The 11,554-nt window shown below is 43.9% G+C and overlaps 1 protein-coding gene across 3 annotated transcripts in view; it reads right to left on the bottom strand.

The window, feature by feature from the left end:
* Positions 1 to 11,554, bottom strand: part of Cacna1e (calcium voltage-gated channel subunit alpha1 E) — a 397,594-nt gene that overhangs the window by 52,360 nt on the left and 333,680 nt on the right. For all 3 annotated transcript variants that reach the window (XM_010630288.1, XM_033762127.1, XM_033762128.1), the window contains 3 exons: positions 11,252 to 11,381; positions 10,462 to 10,521; positions 9,764 to 9,870 (listed from right to left, as the gene is read on the bottom strand). In XM_010630288.1, coding sequence (XP_010628590.1) covers positions 9,764 to 9,870; positions 10,462 to 10,521; positions 11,252 to 11,381 — 297 coding nt within the window. The remainder of the gene's footprint in view (positions 1 to 9,763; positions 9,871 to 10,461; positions 10,522 to 11,251; positions 11,382 to 11,554) is intronic.

Below are 11,554 nucleotides of genomic sequence, written 5' to 3'. Positions count from 1 at the left end.
GTTTTTTTTTTTTTTTTTTTTTTTGGTACTGGGGATTGAACTCAGGTTCTTGCGCTTGCGAGGCAGGCCACTGAACTGCTGAGCTAAATCCCCAGCTAAATTCTTAATGTGATAGTCTCCCAATGTTCAGAGGACAAAATCAGCTTTCCTTCAGTTGTAACAGCATCTTCTCACTTATGAGGCCAGGCATTAGTTGGTCAGTTAACTATAACTTTATCTTTCATATGACAAGCATCTGTGAATCCTTAGCTTACATCAGGCAACATTCCAGGTACTGGTACAAAAGAGGTGGCTAATCTTTTGGAACTTGCCTAGTCTAGTAGGGAAGACAAACCTCAAGAAGATTAGCATGTAAATAAAACTATAATTACAAGCTACCATGCAAGAGATTGAATCATTTGATTGAAATTTACCAAAGTGATAACATAAATCACTCTCCTTTCACCAGGGTTACATTGATTTTGAGGAAAAACTAAAGGAGACGCCCTGAAATCCCTAAGATGTGGGAACAGTTTTCAGGAATCAATATATAATTAGGTGGTCTAGGATTACACACTCCTGGCTTTGCTTTCTGCTTAGCCCATGGTCTTTATCTCAGATCTTACATCTAAGAGTAGTTGAAGGGGTTCTTAGAGGCCACACAAGAAACAATTGTAAGCAAGATGGCCTAATATTTCTTGCTCTTTTGGCACATTGAACTTGCTCTCACAATTAATTTTCCTTGCAGATCATAGTAAAATATGGTATAGAACATAGGGGATTTATAGTCATTGTATTCATATTCTTTGTTTTGGAAATTGAACTCCTTCAGATCTGACAAAGAACAGTAATCCTATGCAGGCTGAAAGGGAAATAAGGACTAGCCATTACTTTTACACCTTTCAAACAGGTCTCTTACTGCAGAGGAGACACTGAAAAGCTATTCTTTGTAGCATGCATGAGACTTAGCATTGAAAAAATAAGCTATGATTTTGAAAAGATACAGAAAAACATGTTTGCATCCTATGGTTTGTTAATATAGGGTCAGCACTGATTTGAAAATTACCATTTGAAATGAAAAGAACACTGGATAGCAAAGCCACAGAGTCAGGAAAAGCCTCAACAATTTAGCCCTAATCAAAATATAACATAATTTAGACAGAATTTAGGCCAAAGTGTCTCCCAAATCCATTAGCAAAGCCAATGAGATTTCAATGGAGATGTTTTACCAAACTAAGAGGGCAATGTCTTAGCCGAGGCACATTGTTTCAAAAATAATTCATGTGCTTTTCACAAATCACCCAAATAAATCATCTGATAACACTGTTAGTCTTTGCTACTAAATGTATAATTAGTCTTTTTTACACTCCCCAGCTAGTTAGAATTTCAATGGATTTAAAAGTTGACTGTAATATAAAAATCTGAGGATAATTCCACACACTAGGGCACACTGGTTCCACTTTAATTGGAACTCAGTGGGACACCTATTTTACCATTTCTTTTCTACTTGTAAGTTCTTGGCTATTTGGTGGTGGTGGGGCTGTTTCTCTTGTGTCTTGTCAGTAAAAGATGAGAATTTCCCAGCTCAGTTGTCAAGTAGCCCTCCAGATGTGTCATGTGGAATCACTCACCATTTACTGTCATCTTGCTCTCTAGCTACTAGGTCCCTTTTTCCAGAGAACACACTCAAGTTGATTTTTTTTAAGGTACCATTGATTAAATCTGGGATCCTGTGCTTGTGAAGCAGGCGGTGGCACTGAGCTAAATCCCCAGCTGAGTTCTACAAAGAACTGGCTCTCTTTCCATGGCACCAGAGAAGAAACATCAAGTTCTGAAGAGTGCTTCTTTCTTTCTTTTTTTTTTTCCAGTGGTAGGGATTAAATTCAGTGAATTATACACACTAGGCAAGTCCCTTACCACTGAGCTACATCCAGAAGCCCAAGCCCATTATGCTTTTTGTGTCAAGGTCCTTTGCCCTCCTCAAAGAGGCCAGCAGGCAATAGTGTAGGGGTCGGAGGGAATCTCTTGCCTTGAGGGAATGGTTAGGTTTGCAGGAGTGTAAAATAGGAAGAGAGGTCATGCTGGGAGGAATTTTGAGTGCTTTACTAAAGGGTCTGAACAATTACTTGGTAGGCAATAATTCCTACCACTTATTATACAACTTAAGTGCTTGTTACTACATTGAACAATAAATATATTTTACCTTATCTAATATTACAGGACCAAAATACATTTATTTTTAATTTTAACTTACAGATGAAGAAGGAGAATTAAGTGAGTTAGGGCAGCTACTAATTAAAACTGCTAGGATTTAGACCTAAATGTACCAACTCTGAAACCTAAACCCTTATGTGTCATGTTAAATACCTCTCAAATGGAAACCACTGAAAGATTTTAACCAAAGAACGGAACAGTGAAAGAAATAATTTCTGAGCTCAACTATTAAGGAAATTTATTTTACTCCCCATAGTCAGACTGGGCCTGTTCATGGGAAGAAGAAGTTACAGGTGAAACAGGGTAGATAAGCCCAGGGACGCCCTTTACCGTCTGCCCCATAGATCCTCTCTATCTTCAAGTAGAGAGAGAAGGATCTGTAGGCTGAGGAGAGGTGCACTGCAAGACACTGGTCTGTGGTTACCAGGATTAATAGCTTGAACTAATCTGAACCTGAGAGCAGAAGACTAATAAACTGTGGAAAACACGGAATTTGAAATCAGCACACCAAGGTTGCTCAAGAACTGACTTTGCTCTTTACTCATCAAATAAGTCAAACTACTCCAAACTCTGGCAATTAATTTCTAAACTATAAAGTGGACTGGCATATGGTGAATGAAATAAAGGGTGCATGGAAATCAGAAGGAAGATTCCCCCTTTGCACTGATAATGCTTGCCTCTGACCTGTGGGTAAGAACATGATTGTCTGCTTAAGAAATACCTAAATTTAGCAATTTTGACATTGCCATTGCTTAGCTGCTGCCACATGGGGATTATTTTTCCTCCTGTCCATGCCTCAGTATCTCTTGGATTCATCTATATTCCTTAAATCCATTGTTACTCTATCATCTTTGTTATGTAACCATAGGACTAGGTAAGTGCTTGATGCCTAATCCATTCCTTCCTGCACATGCACTTTTCAACAAGCTTCTCTTGCATATGACATTGTTTTGCAAACTTTCACCTTTGCCTTACACATCACTATGCTCCAACTTGAAGGCATTTTTTGTCCAAGCACTAAGCAGCATCAAAAGGCAGCAAAGCATCTGTCTTCTAGCAGTTTTGTTATTCAGTCTGATGAACAGTGACCTGATTTGTGTTTCTTCTTAGTCTTTATATTCTAATTATACCCTAAAATCATCTGCTGATCTTTCGAGGAAGGCCTTGCCTGAAGTCCAGCCAATACATCCAGCTGGAGACTAATTTGTAATTCTAGGCTGTGCCCCTACAAGTGTGGATTAAGCAGATGGCTGGCAGGTCACATGACCTGGGCTGATACTTCTCAAGACTCATGGTGAAGTCTTCAGTCCCAGAGTACTCCAAAACCTACTTTTAGAGTGATGTGTTTCCATCGGCTCTGCAAGGCTAGGCTCTTCTCATGGCTGTGAAGCTTTGCTTCCTATAGTCCTTTTTGTATCTGGGTCTGGTTAGATTAGTTGCTGGTTACCACATGGAATGAGCTGTTTCCTCATTGAGCCATTTCATTTTGCCTAGTTTTTGTGGCCACAGGCCAAGACTTACTTATAATCAATCATCTGCCAAATGTGCTATGGATAAAGAAATACTTGGGTGTGCATAAGACAAAGATTTGCAAATGCATATTCTCCAGAGGGCTCCTCAGCAGCACCAATGTCACACGCAATAGATAATATATTTTCCAGTGTTAGCCAAACACTGAGGCTTAATGCCAAGAGCAGATAGATAGGAAACTTATCTCCTTCTTTCAGACACTCCCTCCATGTAGCTCCATTCTGTACCTCCCAAGCTCCACCTTCAAGGTAGCTAGAGTATAATACAGCAATGGGCACTCCAAGAGTCCATAGGCATTGATCACCTGTAGTGTCCCTGCCTGCATACAAAGACCGATGAAGTTATTCAAGATGACTCTTAACACTGGAGTCTTGAGGAACAACATCCTTCTCTCAGCTCACTGCTGGAAATTTCCAATTCCTTTTCAGCCAGCATCCTGAATCCACAGTTAATGGGCTACTGGATGGCTAAATTCAGCTTTAAACTTCCATCCTCTTCCAGAGTAAGGGAAATGGATGGTCTATCTGACTCAGTGGTAAATGAATCTTCTTTTCATGAAGTAGGAGTTTGTCCACTTTTCCTCCCTACAGGATGAATGCGTAGTTACAGCTTGCTTTGGGAGACGCTCCTTTCAGTTCTAAGAGACACTACAGACCAAGTTTGAACTCTGGAGGGACCACCTTAGATAGAGACAGTAATAAAGAACAAGGGAACACAGCCAGATTTAGGTAAAATGTCTGCTCTATTGTTTCTTTTCTCTACTAGCAACACATACTAGCATGCAGGCTAGCAATAGTCCCTCCTTTCCTATGTGTGTACACCTTACCTTCAGAAATATAAAATGCCACAGACAACATCAGACCAGAGGAACATATCCTGGAGCTCTATAGTACCTTTTCAAATCTCATACTGCCTGTGCCTGTTTCACTGAACAAATCTGAAACCAGCTGTACTGCTATGGCTAGTTCCAAATGCAACCAAGAGACCTTATGCATCTTAGCAATGGCAGAGTGTCAAGTATCAGGAAAGTAACACGCTTGAATAAAAAGAATGTAATAAAAGCTAATGTGGGAACTCTGGTTCCTTCTGGCATCAAGAAGCACATTGACTCATGTTTTTGTTTTTGGCTAAGGACTGAATAATGAAAGGCCAAGTTTGGCTGTGGGCCAGATCCCCTTGCATGCCAGGGAGTCCTGACCTCACCTCATGCCCTGCTACAACAGCAAATGGCAACAGGAAGCTTTGATGTCAGCTGCCAGAAAGCCTGCGTGACACCGAGTGTTGATGGATGCACAGCCAGAGTAAGTGTGCAGGTGGGGGAGGAGAAGGGAGCAGGACTGCTGATGCTTTTTCTATTAAAACATTTGTGCTGACAAGCAATCATGTGCTATGCTTTACTACTGAGCATGTAACCCAAGAAGGTCACTTTCCTGGATGAGGTGAGCTGGTCAAGTAACACCTAGAAGAGTGAAAATGGAAAGGACAGGGCTCTCGGGTGGAGTACAAGTATCGCACATACCCCTTCTGGGCCTCCCCTCTGAGATGCTGTCCCATCTCTCTGCTGTATGAACCAAAAAGTCCCTGTATGAACTGAAAGACCCAGAGCTTGAGGACATAGACAACATCATCTTCACCGTGTAAGATTCTGTGAGATTCACAAATGCAATCTGCATAGTGGTCCTGTGGCTTCCCCGTGCAGATGACTCTGAGGGGTCCCCTGGTGGTGAGGGAATGCATCTGATGTGCAGGTACCCAGAAATGCTAAGGATGTAACCATCTCCATTTCCCACCTAGCAAGTCAGGAAGCAGAAGTGATGGCAATAGGGTGGGAGAAAATTGAGGAAATTACCAGTTTCTGGTCCTTTTAGTAGAAAGAATTATCACATAGAAGAATTTCCCTTTTGCAGAAAGAACAAGATAAAAGACAAAGGTTTCACAGTTCCAGTCATTCACCAGAATCTTCCTGAAACCTCAGAAGAAAAGGCACAGTTCAGGACCTTTACAGTTGGCAAACACTCTGTGTCTCCAGAGGGTCCAGAAAATGGGATGTTTTGAGGGCAGTGGAATCAGGGATAGCTGTTCCCAACCCCTGCCAAAACCCCGCCCACTTCTGAAGAGATGCTGAGATAGGAGGCCACCGGGGTGTTTTGTTTTGTTTGTTTGTTTGTTTGTACCAGGGATCAAATTCAGGACGTTGTGCATGCAAGGCAGGTGGTGGTGCTACTGAGCTAAATCCTCGGCCCAACCTTGATGTTCTTATACGTGCTTATAATGTAAAAGTGGACAAGAAAGAACAGAAAAATTGCAACATATCCTTTCATTTATTTTCTTATCCTCTGTTATGCCCACACTGATAACATAAATCCTCTTCCCCAACTCTTCAAAATCAGTCAAATTCTCGAATGAAATTTGTGAGGTTCACATTATAAATAATCCCTTTACTTGACGTATGCAGCCGCAGAAAACAGGGATTTATCTCCAGTCACTACATACTCAACCTACATGCTTGTAAGAAACGCACACGATGACAGGTAGATCTCCACAGTAGCAGAATTTAGGAACAGTACAGATTTTTTGGAGAATTCAGCTAGAGACCTGTCTCTCCCAGGGGTTAGGGGCAATGCCTTTGCGAGTTGGGCGGGGTTCTGCAAAGATACTGGTTGGCAGGGTGGAAGGGATGCCAAGACACCTCTGATTTCTGAGGAGCCATATAATGATGTTATCATGGCAACCACTATCAGTTGCTCAAACCCACTGAGCAATGGCCTTTGCAAAAACCTCAGTAGGATAAGGTTATATTCCAAGAAGAAAAGAAAGAGAATAGGGCAGGAGTAAGGTTATCTGAATGGTGGACAAATCAATAGGGCTAATCCATAGAATGACAATGCAAGCTAAACCCACAAGAAAAAGACACCTGACAAGCCTGCAGACAAACCCACATTTGGCTTTCTGCTGGCCTGAGGCTCTGACCAAGGGGGACCTAGGTTCAATGGCTATTTCACTCTCTTCCCAGGCCATTCCCTCACTATGCTGGCAGGTGGGACTCCTGCTAACCCCACTAACATGATAGTAGAGCTGAATTATCTGATACCCTGATAAGGAAAGGGAAAGAACAGAGTTAGGAACGGGAGAACGCATCACCATACCTGAGCACATGTAACAAAGACTAAAGGAGGAGATAGCTGGTGGCTGCTGTAAGAGCAGAGAAGGGAAAAAGAATGGGCATGGCAAGCTTGGAAAGACCAGGGCAAAACAGAGTGGGTGGAGAAGGATGAGCAAGCCCCATTCGCATTTCAGAGAGAAATGAAGAGAGTTCAAGTGGTGATATCACTAATAGCAAGTGATGGATCATAACTTTCAATCCATCAGGAAAGCATGGGCCCCCAAACCAGGGGATTTCTGGGGGTGCCCTGCACTGTACCTGGTCTGAGGACCATGACAGAGACTTTTGCTTTGGGGCTGTTAAGGCTTTCCCCATCACCAGCACCAAAGCCACTATATTTCAAAGAGCACAAAGAAAGAACAAGACAGATGACAACTCTACAGCACACTGTTGTTACTCTGAGTCTGAGGAAAGACAGCTGGACTGTGGATTCAGGGAAGGCAAGTGGAAGCTTCCTCTAGATGCACCACCTACCCATACCAACACAACTGCCTGGGAACTGCCCATTCAGGTATGGGTACAGAGAGGGTATGTGGGAAACAGACAAGACTTGGACCAGCCTGCAGTCATTTTCAGTTATTTGCATACATTATGAACCAATACATACTTTACTCTAACCTTCAGATTTCATGATATGATATGGGAAAATTAGAAGAATAATGCATGGAATTAATATTCATCAACAACTCATGCTCCCTAGTCCTTTACTGAGGATTTTATATGCTTTGTTTTGTCTTCATTTTAGAGATAAGAAACTGAGGTTAGGAGGAGTAATACTTGGCTATAAGGCTCAAGGACACAAAGCTGGAATGGAGAGAGGCTGGGTTTCAAACTGTGCTCTGCCTGGTCTCATACCCACACCTTTCCTGTCATCTGTCCTATCACCGCAGTGAGCTCTGTTCTTCCTAAAGATCTGGTGAGTCCATTCCTAGATGCTGTCCTCTCTTCATTCACCAAAGACAAACTATCCTGCTGAATCAAAATAAGAGAGAAGAAAAATATGGTGAATAATGTATGCAGATAAACTGATAAGATGAGAAGGAAACTTGACTTTTTAAAAGTCCAAGAGTCATAATTTATCTCTCACCAAAAAAGGTGGGCTTCCTTAGGACAAAGGCAGGTTTTAACATGTTCATTACAGGGCTGTGATTTGTATGTCTCATTGCTGGGTGGTTTGAACCACTGGTGGTACATGCATGACTGTCCCATTGGGCAGCTTTTTAAATTAATTTTATTAATAAAAAGACCAATAAAAGTGATTAGGTCCACTTATACCAGTGGTACAAGCTGCCCAATGGGACAGTCAGACACATACTGCTGGTGGTTCAAGCTGGCAGAAACATGGTAAGGCAACTTCCCCAAGGAGAAGGAGAAACTGGAAGTCTTCTTGGTTGGTCCAGAATTGCATTCCTTTCTGTCACAGTGAGAACCCATATAGAATCCGGGTGTATGAAGAACACATGTGCTTTTGTGAAATTTCTTTAGCCATGTCTGATAGGAAGTTTCCAAGTTTGCTGAGGGCAAAGGTGATCCTAATGAGATTAAGGTGCTACTGCACATAGGAACGAGGCACATTCGAGCTATTTTGATTGCCACCTATTTCAGAGTCACAGTCATCCAGAGGGGCTCTCTTCAGAGAGTTCCCATGGTTATGGAGGCATTGGACACGATCTACTTCCAGGGAGATCCTGGACTCAGCATAGCTGGAGAATATGTTTCTTCTCTTATAGACAGAGCACACGTTGCTCTGGGACACTGAAGAAGCATTCCTTTTTAGCTCTTACCCCACATCTTTTTCTGCCAGGATGGACAAGTGATGGATGCTCACAGTGCCTGTAAGAAGGTGGGATGGACAATCCTTCTCTAACCATTTGGACCTGAGAAGGGCAAACCTATGGAGACATCTTGTCTTATTCCTCATACAGCTGCACTCAGTGAAATCAGCATTCAGATGTTTCCTTTCACTTCATCAGAAGGAAAGTGTAGCTAGTCCTACCTAGTAGGAAAGACCCTTCACTTATACTCAAAGAGGCTGGAAGAAAGGCTCAGGGTATTCCATAGTGCCGTTCAGAAGAGACGGCAGTTCCTCTGGGTAGAGACAGAGCCCAGAAGGCTGTCACGCATCCTGCCAGGGCTCTCTCCAAATCAGGTTAGCAAAGAGGCCTTAATAACACCTCTGTGTCCTCTCCAGGGGTAGGGAAGACCCTTCCCTTGGCCTAGTTCTACAGAAAACATCAATGTATGGCTTCATCAAAAACTGACTTCAGCTAGATCAATGCATGGGGAAAACATTCTCCCAAATATAGTAAATGTGGTTTAGTGACCTAAATAGTTTAAGACCATTTTCTTAAGTGTGTTGTCAGGAAAGGTCTGGAAAGTTGGCTTTTATGACCATAAACTAGTTCTCAATCACCCCTGCCTATGAGCAGAGAACCTCTCCATGCTCAGGATTCTGGGTTCCCCAACTTTGCTCTATTCTCTACATGCTTCTTCCCTTTAAACTGTTCACTTGACAGACTCAAGAAATGAAAGAGCACCTCAGACAACCCTGGGTCTTGTCCCTGGGTGCATGTAGGCACCGCCTATATGCTGAGCACCTGCCATGTTTACCCATCTCCAGGAAAGATCTCCCAAGGCCTCTTCCTACTAATACTCCATTTTCCTGCTTCCTCATCCCGTCATTTAAGACATGTGGGTCAAAGCTGAAAGCCCTGAGGAGTTCTGCTGAGGGCAACTGACAAGCAGATGCCCGGGGAAACCTTCTTTGGCCCTACTCCAAGAGTTTCATTTCCATTTATGGAGGCCTCAGATTAGCCAATGTCTCCAGGAAGAGGGGAGAAAATGAGAAAAAAACAAAAACAGAAAAGAGCTACTTACGCTAGAGCAAAGGCCACCAATGCACCAACCACCACCACAAAGTCCAGGATGTTCCAGAGGTCTCGGAAGTAGGACCCATCCTGCAGGATCAAGCCTTGGTCTATCATCTGCAGGCCAAGGGTGTGAACAGACATAGATGAGCCCAGAAGGTACAGACGACACCTGCCCAGAGCTCTGGTTCACTGTGGCAACACCTCCACTACCCCTTTCTTTACCACCACCCCTACCCTGGGCCTGAGAGCAAAGGGGGATCCAGTAGGGTCTCACCAGACAATGTGAGGCTTGAGGCCTCTTCTCAAAGCCACTAGATTTCTTGTCCATCACAGAAACCTGCCCCATTCCTCCTTTCTTTAGTGACCCAGAGCTCCAGACCTCATCACATAGGCAAAGCTGGGTAAAACCTCAGATGGATTATACTGGGAACAATATAGACCTGAGGGGCATTAGGATGGTTGGAGGGGACAGTTGTGGTTGACCCTAGATGGGGTCCAAGAAGATTCACCTCTACCTAACCTAACCCTCACTTTGGCATGAACCCAGACTCAAGCCAGGAAGTACACTGGGCAGGAGATCTTCCTGAGATTTTGTCAGTATTCTGAGCTAGTAGATGACAGCATTGGGGAAGGGGCCTAAACCAAAGAAGCAGACAAGTAATCCATCCAAAACCCAAAGCCCAGGGTTTCTCTGGAGGTTTTTACCTTTATAACCATCTCAAAGGTAAACACGCCTGTGAAAACATAGTCGAAATACCTCAGGACCTGCAAGATACACATGGCAGAGGTGAAGAGACCCACGTGAGGCCACAAGGCCACAAACACACTTCTGCCTACAGATACATGAAATCCTACACAAACACCCCTCTCCCTTCTAATTTCACCTCAGAATGAAGGCATGGGGTTATAGACACTACCTGGACTCAGAGGTGGAGAAGAGGCACATGGCTCAGTGGCTCAGTGTCTGCTGGGGCACATCGCTCAGTGGCCAGTCTTTGGTCAGAACTTAATTTCTTGGACCCAAATGGCCCCACAAAACTCTCACTCCGATTCTGGCCCAGGACCTGGAATCTCTGTCAGTTCTTTCTTTCTCAAAGCTATTATATCTCCTGACATACACCATGAGGACACCCAGAGACGTCTCAACTACTTATGAGGGAGCTGCAGGTCCCCAGTTCCACACACTTCACCCATGACCCGTGTCAAATCCTGCATTCTGGAGTCTCTAAAGAGCCCCTCAAAGTTCTAACTGGTTCAGTGCAAGGCCCACAGCTGCAGCATAAAGGCACAAGGTATGGTTGAGAGATATGGGGCCTACTCTGGAAATGGTCCATACTTCTCTGTGAGGAATAGGAAGAGCAATTTCTCCATCCTTCTTCATTCCCCAACAACTTTTCCACGATGTTGGTTCACCTCTAATGCTGGAGGGGAGGGGTAGGCCCGGGGTAGATCTCAGAGTACTTCAGAGATTGACAAATGGCCCCTGTGTACCCACTTTGTTGCGCTCCGAGTTGGTCAGGACGGGGTCCTCTGCTGCCAGGGCAATGCTGCTGGCTGCAATCACCAGAAGGATGCACATCTCAAAGTAGCGCAGGTTTACGATGTAGTGGCAGGCCCTCCGGATCCTGTGTGTGGGAGGGTGGAGCCCTGAGAAGCTGGGCCCATGCACTACTCATGCGCATCCCTCCAACTCCCACCCCCCAACACATCACCCCGTTTTAGACAGCCAGAGCTTCGCCAAAGAAAGACCCAGGGAGAGCAATTTAATTTCCTAGGCACCACCCTTGATGTCCAGCCC

This window comes from Fukomys damarensis, unplaced genomic scaffold (genome assembly GCF_012274545.1).
Source record: "Fukomys damarensis isolate Sample0158 unplaced genomic scaffold, DMR_v1.0_HiC HiC_scaffold_11, whole genome shotgun sequence".
Lineage (NCBI taxonomy): Eukaryota > Metazoa > Chordata > Mammalia > Rodentia > Bathyergidae > Fukomys > Fukomys damarensis.
This window is presented reverse-complemented; position numbering and strand designations above follow the sequence as displayed.